The sequence below is a fragment of the Hyperolius riggenbachi genome, chromosome 4 (assembly GCF_040937935.1).
Source record: "Hyperolius riggenbachi isolate aHypRig1 chromosome 4, aHypRig1.pri, whole genome shotgun sequence".
Classification (NCBI taxonomy): Eukaryota; Metazoa; Chordata; class Amphibia; order Anura; family Hyperoliidae; genus Hyperolius; species Hyperolius riggenbachi.
The window spans coordinates 409,549,647-409,568,271 of NC_090649.1; the positions used below are offsets into that span (position 1 = coordinate 409,549,647).

At 42.1% G+C, this 18,625-nt stretch overlaps 1 protein-coding gene across 1 annotated transcript in view; it reads right to left on the reverse strand.

The window, feature by feature from the left end:
* Positions 1–1,220: 1,220 nt before the first annotated feature.
* The window catches only part of SLC1A4 (solute carrier family 1 member 4), a 102,398-nt gene continuing 84,993 nt past the window's right edge, over positions 1,221–18,625 (reverse strand). The window contains exons 6-8 of the mRNA XM_068232328.1: positions 16,498–16,692; positions 12,758–12,892; positions 1,221–9,787 (exon numbers count right to left, since the gene is read on the reverse strand). Of these exons, the coding sequence (XP_068088429.1) occupies positions 9,553–9,787; positions 12,758–12,892; positions 16,498–16,692 (565 nt within the window). The 3' untranslated portion in view covers positions 1,221–9,552. The remainder of the gene's footprint in view (positions 9,788–12,757; positions 12,893–16,497; positions 16,693–18,625) is intronic.

The following is an 18,625-nucleotide window of genomic DNA, read 5'->3' on the forward strand; positions in this document are numbered from 1 at the left end:
ACTGCTGAATATATGCAAATTAACCATTGTTACCCTTAGAACACATCTCCAGAACCGCTGGAATGCAATGATGTGTCAGCTGTTAATTTGTACAGAGCCATAATAATCCAGTATCTGAAGAGACATGTGAAATGATGAGATAAACATGTGAACATATAGTACCAGTCCTAAAATTGGAAAATATAAACTACATAAATGTAAAATGTATATTTCCCCCAGAGTAAACTGTGCTATAAATTACTTTTCTCATATGTCTGTTGCTTACAGTAGCAAATAAAAAAAATGACAGACCTGACAGGTTTTGGACTAGTCCATCTCTTCATGGGGGATTCTCAGTTATTTCTTTATTTATAAAAACACTGACTGAACTACATTTGCTAAAATAGTGTGCAAACAAGTAGGGAAGACGGCCTGCATCCTTGTATAGATTCTTTCCAGGGAGTGCTTTTTCAAAGAATTATTATTAATATTGATATATAAAATGCCAACAAATTCTGTGGAGAATAAAGGTAATACTGAGAATCTCCCATGAGGCGATGGACCAGTACAAATTCTGTCCGATTTCTACTACCTACTGTGACAGCAACATAGGAAAAAAGTATGGTAATTTATAGTGCAGTTTACTCTGTGAGAAATATACATTTAAAATGTATGTATTTTACATTTTAGATTTTCTGAGATATTGGTCCTTTAGGCCCCTTGCACCCTGCGTCGCCCCGTGTTGCGTTTTCCAGCCGCATAGCCTATGCAAGTCTATGGAAACATGCACAGTTCATGTGATGCACCAGAAGTGTCAAAATCGCTGCAATCTGTCGGAAAGTCTGCAGCGTATTAACACGTGATCCATGCCTACCTCATGGATTATGCAGCAGTGCAAGTCAATGAGCAACGCAGCAAGTGTGGTGCAGTGTGCATACGCGGACCTACAGGAATCCCAGTGACATACTTCCTGCCCAGCAGGAAGTACATCACTAGCTGGGGGCGGGCCTATGCATATCACCCTGTCACCGCACCATGGCACAGGGTCATATGAAGCCTAATTTCTGTGGTGTGATGCGGTGCAAGGCACTGCTAACCTCAGGTGTGTAACCGGCCTTAAAGATGACCTGTATCAAAAAAAAGTTCCCCTGGGTAAATCAGTCTGTATCTCCCCCTGTATATACATATCTTTAGTGAGTGTCGGGTATCACAGACACTGTTGGAATACAGTCTGACTAAAGTTATATAAAGTAACAGAACAATAAAAAATGTTTTTATTTATTTAAATGCAATGCACAATTGACTGGAGTATTCCATTCTACATGTATTACAGAGGAATGAACAGATACACAGACAACACAATGCTCCTGAACATGCATTGGCTGGCATAATCATACATTCCCATTTAAGCACATACAGTCACATGATCATCTAGGACATTTCATTGTAACGCTACTAGCTCAAAGCTGTACAAAGGATAGCCTGTATTCAGACCCTCTAAAGTGGAAACAAGAACAGATTATTTACAAAATGCCTACAAAATCTTCAAAACATGGGATTTCATTGTCGAACACAGCTCACTGATTAAACGGATATTTCCACCTTCCATGGCAAGATCACTTAGCATCAACCCCTTAACCACTTATGGTGAGACTCATATCCAGCACTAAAAGCTTATATGCTTGTCCGCTCTCTTCCAATAGTGAATGATTGCTGCTGCCAGCAATCATTTACATAAAGTTAGGAGAAAAAAAACAACAAAATTACACAATTACCTGGGGCTTCTATCTAGACGAATAATTGACCAGTGGCGGCGGCGGGGAACAGAGGATCGTAGGAGGAAATGTCAGCTACAGGGGGCTGGTAGAAGCCCCAGGTAAGTGTCTGTTTTTGTATTTTACACTCCACAGAACCCATTTAAGATTCATGGACACCTGTGATCGGATGCCATCACTAGGGCGACAGCTCGGAGACCCAAGGCTAAATAGATGCATCAAAATGTTGTTGCCTGGCAATGCATCTATACACCACTGGGGTCCCCAAACTATGCACCCTAGCGATCGCATGCAATTGCTACAGGCGCACAGACTGGTGATAATGGTACGCTACATGCCCAACTAGTGATGAAATATGGGACGTATGGTATAGTTTTAACCAGGATGAGCCAAGTAATGTATTTTGATGTGTTTTACAACTGTGGCACAAAATACTTACCCATAGAAAGCCTAGTTTGTCCTGAAAAAAAACCCAATATATGTATCACTTTGATGGTATAGGTAACAAAAAGTTATCGCTGTATCAGTAGGGACACAGCTGATATCTGTCATGAACCTTAAGAGGTAAAAACCCCGGAACCTAAAGTAGTTTTAATATAGCCAAAGCCATAAAATATGGTAGTAAATGTTACCTGTCTCACTTACAGGAACCTATGTACAGCACTCAGCCTGTTCCAAGGCCAGGCACCCCCACCTATGCAGAAATGACATGCACTTGAAGGAATAGGTCAGGCAAAGGAAATCACTCTCGGGATGGGAAACATGTCACATATGCTACTTTTTATAGAATGATTATGTTTAGGGAAGTGAGAGGGGGGGTTAGCCTAGTGATTTTTCCATGGAAGGTGAAATATCACTTTAACTTTATGGCTTTAAGTTTTATACAAATTTAAAGTTGGACATTTGAAATGATTTACACAAAGTATTCTCTTCAGCAAAGTGTATAAGAAATGTTTTGGATATTCTAGGCACACCGTGGTTCATAACAAACAGCCCTACGTAACTCAGCATGCTACTATATCTGTAGCCAGTACCAGAGATGGCTGCTCACATATTATACTCGCCATCTTTTAAGCTTAAAGGAGTTTGTGAGGTGACAAACAGCTATTCAGATTTACTTACCTGAGGCTTCTTCCAGCTCCTAGAAGTGTGTGTGTGTCCCTCGCTGCAGGTCCACACTGCTCCATGCTCGGCCCATGTTGCTCCATGCTCTCGCTCTCGGCCCACGCTGTTCCATGCTCCCGCTGTTCCATGCTCCCGCTCTCGGCCCAGGCTGCTCCATGCTTCCACTCTCGGCCCATGCTGCTCCATGCGCCCGTTCTCGGCCCATGCTGCTCCATGCGCCCGTTCTCGGCCCATGCTGCTCCATGCTCCCGCTCTCGGCCCATGCTGCTCCATGCTCCTGCTCACGGCCCACGCTGCTCCATGCTCCCGCTCTCGGCCCAGGCTGCTCCATGCTCCCACTCTCGGCCCATGCTGCTCCATGCGCCCGCTCTCGGCCCATGCTGCTCCATGCTCCTGCTCTTGGCCCAGGCTGCTCCATGCTCCCGCTCTCGGCCCACGCTGCTCCATGCTCCCGCTCTCGGCCCACACTGCTCCATGCTCCCGCTCTCGGCCCACTGCTCTCTTGATATCATGTTTTGCAATGTAACAAAAAGCAAGCATGACACTACAGTAGGAACCGCAGCAGCTATTACTGTATATAGAGAAGTCTGCTGGTCTGGACCAAGTGGCAGTTTAGATGCTGAGGAAACCCTGAAAACATTTATTTAGAAATCTATAACCCAAAAAGAAACTTAAAGTGACACTGATGCAAGAAGAAACCTTATATCATGAATTGTATGTGTGGTACGGAAAAGAGAAGAGTCTCATATTTTTATTTTCAGGTATCTAGCTTTTTTTTTTTTTTTTTAATAACATTGCATCATTGTCTAATATTTTCAGTTTACAAACTACACTCTGCATTTTAAACTATGAAACAGAGCAGAGCTAATGGCCCTTTGTACTTCTCTGCACTTAAATATTATCTGAAGTTGTCTTTCATTGTTTCTTTGATGAATAAGTGCTTCAGAAAATAGCATTGCTCTCTGACTAAATTAGTCAAAGAGCTCAGAGCAGCTCTTTTGTATAGATAACAAGTGACGTTTCTTAACTCTTTCTGTACTGGAAACAATATGAGAGTCATATCTGTGCTACTAATGTTCTATTTGTTAGCTGTACTGCACATACAAATCATGATATAAGTTTATTTTCAATTCAGATTCCCTTTAACAGAGTTGACAACAACGGATAAACATTTCATCTTTAAATTTTGGTTCTGTCTGGACTTGGGCTTTAAAGGACAATTGAAGTGAGAAGGATATGGAGGCTGCCATATCTATTTCCTTTTAAACAATACCAGTTGCTTGGCAGACCTGCTGATGTATTTGGCTGCAGTAGTGTCTAAATCCCCCAGAAACAAGCATGCAGCTAATTTTGTCAGATCTGACAATGTCAGAAACACCTGATCTGCTGCATGCTTGTTCGGGGTCTATGGCTATAAGTATTAGAGGCAGAGGGTCATCAGGACAACCAGGCAACTAGTATTGTTTAAAAGGAAATAAATATGGCAGCCTCCATATCCCTCTTGCTTCAGTTGCCCTTTAAACGCTATCATTTATTTTCCACAACCGGACGAGGTAACATTATCGCCCTGTGAAAGAGTCCCCAGACCTAATGCTAGTACACACTATGAGATTTTCTGTCCGATCTGATTCCGGTCGATTTCCGATCATTGTTCGAACGATTTCCGACTGTTTTCTGTTCACTTTAAAACCTGGAAGGACTCTTATCACAATGGCTATATAACTAAAGATTGCTCCCCCTCTTTATGCAATAAAGTTAAACGATTGTTTACCTTCTAAAAAGCATCTCTAAGCACTGTAGAAATTCAAACTGATCAGATAAACATAATCCTAATAAAGAACCTAAAGAAAAAAAAATTCACATAAGCAAAAACAATCACTAATACCCCATAGTGTTGTTGGAGGCCAGGCCCCATGCACTCCTAATCTGAAGCTACAGCCCTGCTTACAGGGCCATATATACACAAAAGACCCTGTATTCTGTACAGTAAATCAAATGAAACCAAGAGCCTGTTTTATGGTAATCACACCATCGACACCTTCAAATGACCATCATATCAAGCTCCCAAAGCGGAATGCTTCTGATTCATCGGAATACACGCGGTATCTTGGCAGGGTCAGGGATTGACCTTGGCTGCTGTAATGAATTCAGCATCCAGAAATGTCAATGTTCAAAAACATCTCTACAACTCTGTACATCTGAATAATGAGTGGCAACGGCAAGCCAGATGAACACACCTGCTGCATATGATAAGATTATTAGAGAAATCTGCATTTAAATCAGAACTAAAGGTGAAAGTCGGAAGGTCAATCAAAATTATTCTCCTGACTCACACAAGTTCTTGAACTTAATTCGGGTGTGTTCAAATCTGCTTTCGGAGATACTTACACGACTACTGTGGCCCCATATAACTGTCATGGCATGAATTAACGAATTTGTTTGTGGCATGAATTTAATTGGAACATTAAAGCAGGCACAATGGATATCTCTCTGATGTTGGTGGTTTATCTCCTTGGCCCATTCCACATTAGATGAGATCTGAGCAGAGAGTTGATATAAAATAGTATTTATCTCTGCTGCCTCTTGTTTTTCTTATTCTGCCTGATGGAGCGCAAAGCTATGCAGCTGTTGTTTGAACGCTGCCTCTGGCTGTGGTCCCCAACATCCATCAATTTTCAGGTATAACAGCCTTTCCTGGTCAATGTTCTTCCAACTACAAAAAATGACTGAACATTTTGGAAAAGCTATCAGGGATCTCAGATTCAATATTTTTAATGAACCTAAGGTCTAAAGCGTCATCTACACAGTGCAATTTTACATCAGATAGACGCATCTATTAGATAGATCTAAGATAGAAATTGCATTGTGTATAGACATCCAAACTGTTTCAGATCAATTTTGCGATAGATTTTGCTTTGATAAGTACCCAAAATCTATTGTAAAATCTAACGCAATCCAATTAGACCGGTTGGAAATGATCGAATAGATCCATCTAATAGATCTGATGGAAAATTGAAAATTGTACAGTGTAGATGAGGCTTATACTAGGAATACACGGGTCGATTTTGGTGCTCAATTCTGCACCTGAGTGTTTTGCCCGCTTGATTCTTTTATCTTCCGCTCATTTTTCTTATCTTTTTTTTCAATTCACTTCAATGACAAATCGAGTGGCAAAATGATCGAACGGAAATGTCGGAAATTATCTATATAACCATCTAATCAGCTCAGAATTGAGCCGTGTATTCCCAGCATCAAGGTATTGAAAAATATCTAGTGTAAGCTTGCATTTAGTGGGTGTAACCTGTGTAAACCACAAGTTAGGTGTAAGACCTATTAACCTTCAAGCAGAAACCTCACCACCCTAGTCTCTAGTGGTGACTCTATTGTCCCTGAAACAATCTCTGGTTATCTCTCAGAATCATGCGGGAGAAAAAGAGACGACAAGAAGAGGGCTTTTACTAATATTCAAATCTTTTTGTACTGATAATACTTCTATACAGCAAACCTGTGGGATTGTTTGGACAAAAATTCAGATAGTCGCCTAATCTTCCCCCATCCACCTCTCCATTCCAGTACTGGGACAACCCCCCACACTCCTATATGCAAATGAGCATGGCTGCAATGCAAAGGATGGCTTGCACCTGCACAGAAGCATGGAGCCGCTGCTCAGTGGAAAATGCTACTGCACAGGTACAAACCACCTGCGCAGTCCGGCTGTGCTCCGCCTACAAGACCTTGTCAACAAGCTTCAGGGGGCCTCTGCTGTGGAATGGTGAAAGGGAGGAGGGGGGGGGGGGCAGGAAAGCCTATGGATTATCCAGAGGCTTCCCTCTACTAAGGTAAGTACTGAAACAGGGACCTTTTTTCCTTTCAGGTACACTTCAACTTCCTTAGCGGTAGGCCTGAGTATCGGGACGGAAATCTCAGCTCAGAGTGTTAATCTCGTGCCTGAGTGAGTTATATGTAGAAGCTGCTGCAAAGAACTCTGTGGTATGTTTTTTTCTTGTTTAAAGGGTCTAAAAGCTTGTGAAAATAACTGCACGGCTTTTAGACCGTAAATCTGGAAATAATCATAATGCCAGGGTGGTTAAATTACAAATAAATAATTAAAAGGAAGGATTACAAAAATTATCCTAATTTGGGTTTCAATTCAATGAAACAATCCTGGAGATCTACTTTAATGCAGGACAGGAAATGTTTGAAAATATGCCTTTCAGAAGAGAAAGATACAAATACTGTCTATTAATGGAAACATAATGAGGACTTGCACTGTACTTGCGGTTTATTAAAGGGGCACTACAGCGAAAAACTGTAAAATTTAAAATATGTGCAAATATAGACAAATAAGAAGTACATTTTTTCCAGAGTTAAATGAGCCATACATTACTTTTCTCCTATGTTGCTGTCACTTACAGTAGGTTGTAGAAATCTGACAGAAGTGACAGGTTTTGGACTAGTCCATCGCTTTATAGGGGATTCTCAGGGATATATAATTATTTTCAAAAGCACTTGTGAATGGCAGTTGCTCTGTCCAACTGCCAAAAAACTGTGTAGCGAGCAGGGAAGCTGGCCAGCATCTTTGTATAAATCCTTTTTAGAGAATATCTTTATAAAGAATAAAAGCCTGGCTGAGAATCCACTATGAAGAGATAGACTAGTCCAAAACCTGTCAGATTTCTACTGCCTACTGTAAGTGACAGCAACATAGGAGAACAGTAATTTATGGCTCATTTTACTCTGGAAAAAATATACTTCTTATTTGTCTATGTTTGCACATATTTTAAATTTTACAATTTTTCGCCGTAGTGCCCCTTTAAGGAGGGTTAGAGGCCCTCATCCTCCAATCCTACCTCCAAAGTGCAAAAAAATGTCAATTCGCCAAATGTCAGGATCATTTCACATCTTTTTCAAGTACACGGAAGGGTATGTTTGGAGTTGTAAATCATAGATATAATTATTTCTATTGGACCAAAATCACAATTGTAGCCACAAAGTAACCATATCAGTATATTAAAGGACCACTGTCAAGAAAGAATGTAAAATTTAAGAAGTACAATTCTCTCAGATTAAAATTCACTACAAATTATTTTTCTTCTTATAATGCTTTCAACTACAGTAGTACAAATCTGACAGATCTGACAGGTTTTAAACTAGTCCATCACCTCATGGGGGATTCTCAGTATTAACTTTATTCTTTACATAGATCCCTGAAAGGATCTATGCAAAGATGACAGCCAGCTTGCCAACTCAGTTACACAATATGTTGGCAGTTGGACTGAGCAACTACCATCCAATGAGTGCTTTTTGAAAATAAATACCTGAGAATCCCCAATTAGGAGATGGAGTACTCGAAAACCGGTTAGATCTGTCAAATTTTTACTGCTCATTGTAAGTGACAGTGACAAAGGAAAAAAGTAATTTATAGTTTATTTTACTTTGTGATAAATTTGTATTTTATGCATATGCATGTACATGTATTTTAACACACTTTCTAACGATAGCAGTCTTTTAAGTGCTGTGTGCTATGTGTACGGGTACAATTGTGGCAACATTTCCTTAAACAGAGAAGATGCTCTCACCTATTCCAATTTGCCAACATGTATCAAGCAACTACAACAATCTCTGTGGTATTTTCTGCTTTTGCGGTCTTGTTTGCCCTCCCCTCCTTCATGCAGTCTTATTTATCAAAACTGGAAGCACACCATAGAACTAAAGTCACACTAGAAGATATCTATGGAAGATTAGAGAGTTGTATCCTTTTCCATAATCCACGTCTCTTGATTTATGTAACATTCCTAATGTCCTGCAATATGGCTATTCCGGACATAGAAGAGTGACTTGATTTCTTCTCCAGAGATGTCTGTCTGAGTGAGCCAACACTGCCTCCCTTACACTTTCTGTAGCCTGAGCAGTCACCGTTTCCCTTACAGAGGCCCCCCTCACCCTCAGCTATCACCACCACAACAACAAACACCTTCCACCGCCAACATTACTCTGCAAACAGGTCTCTACTCTAAATGTTTCACGCTAGGCCGAGAGATATCTATTGGCAGCGCTGTTTTGTTGGAAAACACAGGTTCTGCTGACACCACAAGTTTCTTCGGTAGTACTGAGATGTCACTGGAATGCTAATTACATTATTTATAAAACTGGCAAACATAAGATGGGGTTATCTACATCTCACATTCCTAGCCCCCATATTCTAGTCCCACACAGATCCCTTATAATCACCGTTATAGTTGCTACAAGAATAAGGATCAGTCCTGCTACATATCCTCCTCATCTAGCCACCATAGCACAGCAGAAGAAAATCATCCCTAAAGAAAACCCAGCACTGAACTGAACATGGCAGAACACTGCAACTGTGTCACCACAACAGTTAGGGTTACAATTAAAGTTACAAATAACTGTAATTAGGTGCTAAAAGGACTTTAGGTTGAGCAAAATCCCACAGCAAAGGGACAATATAATCTATGGCAACAATAGTTTTGTTTACACGGATAAGCTTGAGTAGGAGTCATTGTTTTTTAGTGTTTGTAAGCAAGAATGGTAACAATTCCTTGGAATACTGGAGGATATAGAAAGGAGTCACTATCCTAGACTCTAGTAGCCCATACTGGCAGTGAACGATGGATTGAAAGGACCAATCTAAAGTTTAACCAAAGTCTCAACATCACAGTACAGACTCTTTTGATTCTGGCATGGTCTCGTTCTGAGGAGTCAAAGTGTTGTCCCTGTGCATAACCAAGGGCGAGGTTTCTTCCTCTGACTTTAAGTTTGGTACAGCCTCCACATAAACATCGTTTAGCTCCAGCTGATGTTTTTCCATATCTTTTTGGTTAAGGTAATGGAGAATTCCGGCTCCGAGGGCATCGCCTTCAACGTTTACCACTGTGGTTGTCCGGTCCCTTTGAAGAATAAAGTGAATAATTCAGCAAGCTGTCATATAACCTAGGCACTAACATAAAGGGAATTTAAAGTATCTTGGAGTGTTCCTCAACTTATTATAAACATGTGGCCTTTGCAAAAGCTAATGTTAACCATGAAACACATGGTGTAGGTCAGCAACACTTAGAACAGAGTTCCTTTGAAATTCTGGAGTTTCTCCTTCTTCAAGCCTCCCAAACATCAAAAGCCTACTAATGATTAATACAACCAGTCTTATCCATCAGTCACTGCGCTCATTTTCTCTGAGAGGACAACATGGCTCCATCCTGCGCTCATAGTAAACCTCACCATCAGGGCCACACCCCTCTCCCACACTGCTCTGTGTAATGGGATGTGATGGAGGGGGTGTGGAAGTCTCAAAGTCCAATACAGGCACAGAGTCATAGACCTGAGATACAATGGCCTAGATGCTATTCACATTTTCTCTTTAGTTTTCTCCAAGTTAATATTTTCATACCTTGTCAATAAAATGCATGTTAAACCACCCTCCAACCTCCCCCCCCCCTCCCTCAGCAAGTAAAAACATACTCAGACTAATTTTGACAGTGCTTTTTCTACTACTTTTGGTACATTTTCAAGTGCTGAAAAGAATATTTTAAAGAAAAGATGAAAAATTATCACCTAGGAGACAACTGAGAAGAAAAAGTGAATTGCATTTGGGCCTATGGGCCATATACAATTCACTTTTTCACCTGAGTTTTCTCCTAGTAGATAATTTTTCATTTTCTATTTGAAATATATACTCGTGTATAAGCCGAGTTTTTTTGGATAAAAAATTGGTCCAAAAGTGGGGGTCTCGGTTTATACTCGAGTCATATCACTTAGAGTGCCTACTCCGCTATAAAAACATTGTACCAGTGGTCTCTGTCCCACCCGGGGTGCCCCTTCTGCCATATAGCAGCAGAACTGTGCAGGCGGCATTAAAGTCAGCAATGTGGTGTGTCACGTACACCTTTAAGGCAAAAGTTGGGGGGTCAGCTTATACTTGGGTCGGCCTCTACTCATGTATATACTGAAATCTTTCAGCACTTTGCAACTAAAAAGTACCAAGAGGTTGGTGAAAATGTATTATCAAAATTATTTTGAGTATTTCTTGCTTACTTGCTGGTGGTTTTAAATGTTTTTTTTTTCACATTTTTTTAAATATCACCTAGGAGAAAAAGCAGGTGAAAAAAAATAATTGCATATGGGCCTATATGTCTCTTCCAGAAGGGGGAGGGTAGAAGAGGGGACAGCAACGTACCCATCGCATGACCACTGAGCAGAGATGGATTAAAGTTAAATGGGGGCCTGGACAAGGTACCAGTGTGGCTCCACCTTATTGCCCCTAACTATTCATAAGTAGAGAAGCAGGGGAAGTGGATTGAAGAAGGAGGTAGCTAGGCCCTAACATTCTTTCAAGGCCCACAGCACCTGCCTAGGTTGCCTTGTGGATGATCTGACTGCCACCAGGTTGAAGCTTAAAGCACATCTGTCGCAAAAATCTTAACATTTAAAATATATGTAAACTTATACAATTAAGAAGTACGTTTCTTCCAAATTAAAATGCGCCATAAATTACTTTTCTCCTATGTTGCTGTCACTTAGCGTAGGTAATAGAAATCTGGGAGAACCGACAGGTTTTGGACTAGCCTGTCTCCTCATGGGGGGTTCACAGGGATTTCTTTATCTTCAAAATGGACTTAGTGAATGGTAATTGCTCCGTCCAACTGCAAAAAAAGTGTACGGTGAGCAGGGAGGCTGGTCAGCATCTTTGTATAAATCTTTTTTCAGGGAGCGTCTTTATAAAAAATAAAGGCCATGCTAAGAATCCCCCATGGAGAGATGGACTAGCCCAAAACCTATCTGTTCTGTCAGATTTCTACTACCTACTGTAAGTGACAGCAACATAGGAGAAAAGTAGTGTATGACTCATTTTACTCAGAAAGAAACATAATTCTTATTTGTATGTCTTTTAAATTGTAAGATTTTCATGACAGTTCCTCTTTAAGAAAACACTATATATTATATAGTGCGGGGCAGTTGCATGAATAGCCAGCCTACTTATGAAATATGAATATACAAAGTGACAAAAATCCAGATACTGCGTCCTAAGAGGCATGCCTGACACAATACAATAATCAAATATATATGTATAAAGGTTAATTAAAAATTTTCTGGCCCCAAAATGTTTTTTTATACTTGGTGGTGTATTATGAAGACTTTAAAAAGTGAACCTGTGTCTCCACCAAATATAATGGACAGTTTAAGCAGTTCTGTATTTCTATCACATTTATTTTATTTAAGTTTTTATATAGCCCCAACATATTACACAGTGCTGTACAGAATATATTGTCTTGTCACTAACTGTCCATCAGAGGGGCTCACAATCTAGTCCCTACCATAGTCACATGTCTATGTATGTGTAATGTAATGTATGTATCATAGTCTAGGGCCAATTTAGGGGGAAGCCAAATTAACTTATCTGTATGTTTTTGGGATGTGGGAGGAAACCGGAGTGCCTTCTCTAGTGATCTGGGGCTTTACCTCCAATATAGCTTCCTTGGCAGTGCATAGTGGGCAAACATAATGCAAAGGCGGGAAACCACTTGAGGGCCAAATGTGATGAGTTTGCGGGCCAGATTTGGCAGTAGCACGGAGTCACTCCATTTTACTGCACAAGCACGGCCGTTCTTGTGCAGGCACAATATGGCCATGCTCATGCTTTCAGAGGAGCCTTGTTGGAAATCTTTGGGGGTCTACGCCTGGCAACAAGGGACCGGAGGACATGGTGGGAAGTCTCTACAGGATCCAGAGGCTCTTCTTTAGTAAGTATGTCCTTTTTGACCTGAGCTTCGGCTCAGGTTCACTTTAATCCCAGAGAATGAAGAAGTGAGTGTTATAATAATAACAAAGTGTCATGATTTTATTTTTCATTTAAGTATACTCACACAATCCAGTCTACAGCCAGGATCAGGGACAAGTCATTGGTGGGAAGCCCAATAGCCTCTAGAATAATAGCGATGGTCAGGACTCCTCCGGCAGGTATCCCAGCTGCCCCCACACTAGAGGCTGTTGCTGTCACACTGAGAAAGAATACATACAGATGAGTCTCCCAAGTCACAGTGCCAGGGAAGGCTATACATACTGCTAAGCATGCTTCCACCATGTAATGTATGACAGTCTGTTATATCATGTGAATGAAACCAACTCGGTAACGAGCATCAGAAACCAAATGTCTACCCAGGACAGTTTGGAATATGAATATTCATACTGATATCTAAATAATGCTTAGAGGCGTTGTAACAAAAATGGATGCCCAGCTAGACCCAAAATTAGACAAATGCAATCATAATGATACGTGAATATAAACAGTAGAGGATAGATCAATGCAGTGCAGCTTGCTTTTTTAGTCCTCTCTGGATTCAGCTGATGGGTGGTTCAATCAGGTGTGTAAACTTGTGACACCCAAAGTAGGAAGAACACTACATACCAGACTACATTTTCCATCTTTTCAGAATGACAGTAGAATCATGAGTCCACAAGAGTTTATAGTTCTCAAAAGGTAGGTTGGGAGCAATTGTAAAAATGCAACCCTGCTACCTGAAAACAGGGTGGTTAAAGTGATAATTAACACAACTGAGGGGTTTTCCCCTTAAAAACCAGAGCATTTTTCACATTCTGCTCACCTCCCAGGCAGTCTTCATTCATTTATTTATTAAGGCAGTATGATTGGTTATTGGGGACTGGGGTCCCCAAAACCAATCATTGGACTGTGGAGCTGGTGTGCACGCGCGGGGGTGCGCGATCGCGCGCTTCACCTTTGTTTACAACTGTTGTTATGAATGAAGACTGCCTCAAGCAGAGGCAGTCTCCATTCATTTCTTTGTCATGTGGTATGATTGGTTATTGGGGACTGGGGTCCCCAAAACCAATCATTGGACGGCAAGGGCTGTGCGGGTGGGTGGGTGCATGCGCGGTCGCACCCACATGGACACAATAACAATGTGCCTGCGGTTTGTTATGAAGACTGCTTCTGTTTGAAGCAGCCTTCATTCATCAATCAGGGACTCTAATTGGATTTAGGAACACTTGTTCCTAATGTCCAATTAGTCAACTGCTGTGCGGGCTGGCTAGAGTGTGCGCGCACGTTCCCCCGCCCACTCCCAGCATGTAAATAAACAGATACGCCTTTCTCCATCCCTGGTGGTGAAACGGTGCGCAGAGGGACGGAGATAATTAGCACTGCGGGGGTAAAGTGGTTAAAGAAGATCTGTACATAAAAGAAAACAAACTTGGTACCCAGGGACAGAGGAGGACAGGGGAAGCCTCATTAGGATCCAAAGGGCTTCACCCTTCCGAGGTAAGTATTCCCCAGGGTTTTCTTTTTTTTAATTAAGGTGTCTCTTTAAGTGAAAATAAACTGATGTGATTAATAATTGTATCTATTGTCCTACTTCTAAAAATGATTCAATGAAACAGTCTGTCCCTTATCTCCAAATGCTAAAACATATGAACTATTGACCTTTCCATCTATCCTCTATTTTAAAGGTGGCCAAACACTTATAGATTTGCAGCAGATTCAACCATCAGATAGATTTCGTGCAGATGCCGGTCAAGTCGAATCTGACAGGAATCTATCTGATGTGTGTCCCACACTAGAAACAGATTTCCAATAGATTTCAGAATCAATCTAAATGCATTTTTGCACCATTAGATCCAATGCAACTCTATGGGCCATTGATCTGTTGCCAGCAGATGATCGACCTAGATTTTCCATCCTGTCAGATAGATTAAATCGATCAAAATCGGCTGCTGTGAAAGAATCGATTTCCAATCCATCGATCGAAGCCTGAAATCGACCAGTGTATGGGCCCCTTAAGAAGCTCAGTTCTTTGCCAGGGAAATTGTAATTCCTTATTGTGGAGATATATTGAGGTGCTGATGATATTAGGGAGTACAGAAACATATTCTATCATTTTTATGTCTGCTGTATATCTTTTAGAGGTGGATGTCAGCCAGTATGGCTTGAAGATATTGGCAGCTAGCTTCATGGACTGTTAATGTGATTGTGTGTGGGTGTCAATAGACAGACAAAAGGGAACCTCGTTACCAGTCACCTTCAATAGGCAAGGAAGCGGCTCATTCGGCCACTAGCAGTCACTTTGATCTGCTGCCCCAGGTGTGATTGTCTGCGTCTGCCTACAGGCAATTACAGGCAAACTGCTACCTGTAACCAGGATGCAATCTTTTCATGTATGTGCTAAAATACACTTTAACCAAGGAAATAATGTGGAGGAAGCCTTTTGATGTCTGGTAGGATACAATCTTACCTATTGAATTCTGAAACCTTCAAGAAGCTAAGACAGGAACCCTTTGAAGCTTGCATATCACAGGAAAGATTAGGACAAGCGTTTGGTGATGTCACAAACGGGGAAACTGCATTAGTTCCTGGGAGCTGGACATTAAATGCCCCAGGGGACATTTCAGAGTATAAAAAGCAGAGGCAGATACCTAGTAAGTATCTTCTCTTGGAGGTAGCGCTTTAGCTAGAGATGATCGCGACTCCTGGTCCAAACGGCGTCCTCCCGTCAAACAACGTTCTAAGCTGGTAACGTTCTTTTTCCCCCCGTTTATTTTTACGCTTTTATCTTGTAACTTTTTTTACTTTGTTTTTTGTACATCTTTTGTATATATTAAGTTCTGCATTGTTCTATGTTTTTATGGAATATTAAATCGTTATTTAATAAGCTTGACTTCTGCGGTACTAAACTAACACTCATAGCCTAGAGACTGCAGTGTAGCTGTGTATAAGTCCGTGCCTAATTGTATGTTTGAGCAACACTACCATATGAAATTGTAATTGCATTGTGTGTATCGGGCACTTCTGCGCTCGACAGCCGAGTGGGAAGTCTAACAGTATCGTTTTGGAACGACTGTTAGTGGTTTTGCTGCACGACAGTGTAACTTGCATTACAAATCATTGTCTGATTGTGCTGTGTTACTGTACAACTGTACTATGTGTGTGGGTGCGTGGCGTTCTCGTATTCGGCCTAAGCGCAAAGCTGACCCAAATACGAAAACGCAGATTGCGTGTTTAGCCCTCCACAGCTGAGGGGACGTGTCTAGCAACGCTAGTGGTGGCAGTGGGAAGTGTTTGATGGGTTCCAGCCTTGTTTGTAGCTTAAATAAGGCTGTTCCCCGCTTAATCTGATCAAACCCGCAGTCGGGAACCGTATACGCAGGCGTGCCGCGGGCCGGTTCCTGACACTTATCAGTGAAGAAGGCTATAGTCTGACTGGGTCCCACTGGAGAAAAACTGTAAGTTGCATAACTGAATATGAACTCTTTCAGGCAGAGAAAAAAGAAAAGCAACACAGCATATTTATTTGTGTGCTCTGGGACTGTACACACAAATATCTCTCTCATCGTGTCTCATGTCACTTGCTTCCCTTATGGATTGGTCCCTTTAAGCTTTTATGGATTGGTGCACAGCTGCAAACATGCACAGCTTCGCAAAGGATTTTTGAACTTGAAAAGTACAGTTCCAAAGGTAATACTTGTAATTTACATGAATTAACATGGTTGCTTTCGGAATTTGCTTTGTTCAGTTCTGGATTTAACACTGGGAATCTGCATTTCTCTATACTGTGACTCTGGACAAGGAACAGCAAAAAGCGTATTTTCTCACAGAATAGTGAAGATCTCTCCAGCATTGAGTTCATAGGAGTTCATCTGGGCAATGAATACAGCTGCCATACACTGGAAAATAGCAGCGCCGTCCATGTTCACAGTGGCCCCAATGGGAAGGATGAACCTGCTGATTCTCTTGTCCACGCCATTGTTTTCTTCAATGCATTTAATCATGGTTGGCAGAGTGGCAGAGCTGAAAGCAGAAGAGCATAATTGTAAAATAAGAAAAGACTCAAATATAATAGTAGGAAAAAAAATTATATATATATATATATATATATATATATATATATATATATATATATAGATAGATATACACACAAAACAATATTATATATATATATATATATATATATATATATATATATATATATACAGTATATACATTTTTTTTCAGTGATGTGGGTTGAGGAGAGGGAGGTTTAATGGGAGTCTGAAGCCCCCTCCAAAAAAAAAAAAAAGATACCTCGGGAGGGGGAAAGCTCTGAATCCTATAGAACCTTCCCGTTCCTCTCCTCGCCCTGTCTCCCCCATTAGCAATCTCTGACCCATTCGATTCGCGCCCTCTCAAAGGACATACAGTCACAAGCGCCTTTTCTCGTGCACTTGCGCGTGCGCAGAAGGAAGCCGCCCGTCGTTAAGAGCACGTGGGCTCCCGAAGACTGCCAAAGACTCCCGTGGCGGGAGATTTAAACGGTGGAGCCTGCGTGGGAATGAGAGGATGAGGAGAGGAACGGGAAGCCTCTATACAGCAGGGGTCCCCAACCACCGGGCCGCGGGCCACTGCCGGTCCGTTGGCAGTTTCCAGCTGGGCCGCGGCGGGTCTGTCATCTTGCCCCTCGCCCGCCCCCCCCCCCCCCCCCGCCGGCCGCTTCTGTTACTTTATGAGCGGGCGTCCGCTTCCGGATTCCCCAGGCGCCGCTCTCCTACAGGAAGCCGCGGCCACGGGGGCACCACCTACACATACTGGGCACTATACTAGCTATAGCTGGGCACTATGCTAGCCATGCTGGGCACTATACTAGCCATGCTGGGCACTATACTAGCCATGCTGGGCACTATACTAGCCATGCTGGGGCACTATACTAGCCATGCTGGGGCACTATACTAGCCATGCTGGGCACTTTACTAGCCATACTGGGGCACTATACTAGCTATACTGGGGTAACTATACTAGCCTAGCCATGCTGGGCACTTTGCTAGCCATACTGGGGCACTATACTGGGCACTTTACTAGCTATACTGGGGCACTACCTACCCATACTGGACACTATATTAGCTATACTGGGTGCTATACTAGGGCACTACCTACCCATACTGGGACTATACTAGCTATACTGGTCACAATACTAGCTATACTGGGGCACTATACTAGCTACACTGGGGTAACTATACTAGCCATACTGGAGCAACTATGCTAGCTATGCCGCCGCACCCCAGCCCCTCCCCCCGTAACCCGCTGTGCACGACACTGTCCACTAGGTCGCGTGCGCAATAACCCCCCCCCCCCCGGGCCCCGGAGAAAAATTTGGTCAGTAAGTGGTCCCCGGGCCGGAAAAGGTTGGGGACCCCTGCTCTATAGGACCCAGAGCCTTCTCTCCTTAGGTAAGTATTTTTTTTTTACATTTTCACTACAGATTCACTTTAAAGAGGCACTGTACTGAAAATAATGTAATGAATAAAATTGCTTACATTTTACACAATTCATTTATAAATTATTTAGTCAGTGTTTACCCGTTGTAAAGTCTTTCCTCTGCCTGATTTACATTCTTAAATTTATCATAGGTGGAGACATGACATTTTTACTGCTGATACGGTGCATCACCCTGGAATGTTGTTTTTGTGTTCTGAAGTGAACAGAAACAAGACTTTGGGAGCTGAGTGCACTGTGAGGAGAAAGCTGCATAACTAAATAGCCTAGGCGACACTAGAGTTGGGCCGAACGGTTCGCCTGCGAACGGTTCCATGCGAACTTCAGTGGTTCGCGTTCGCGTCCCACAGGCGAACCTTTGCGGAAGTTCGGTTCGCCCCATAATGCACATAGAAGGTCAACTTTGACCCTCTACATCACAGTCAGCAGGCCCAGTGTAGCCAATTAGGCTACACTAGCCCCTGGAGCCCCACCC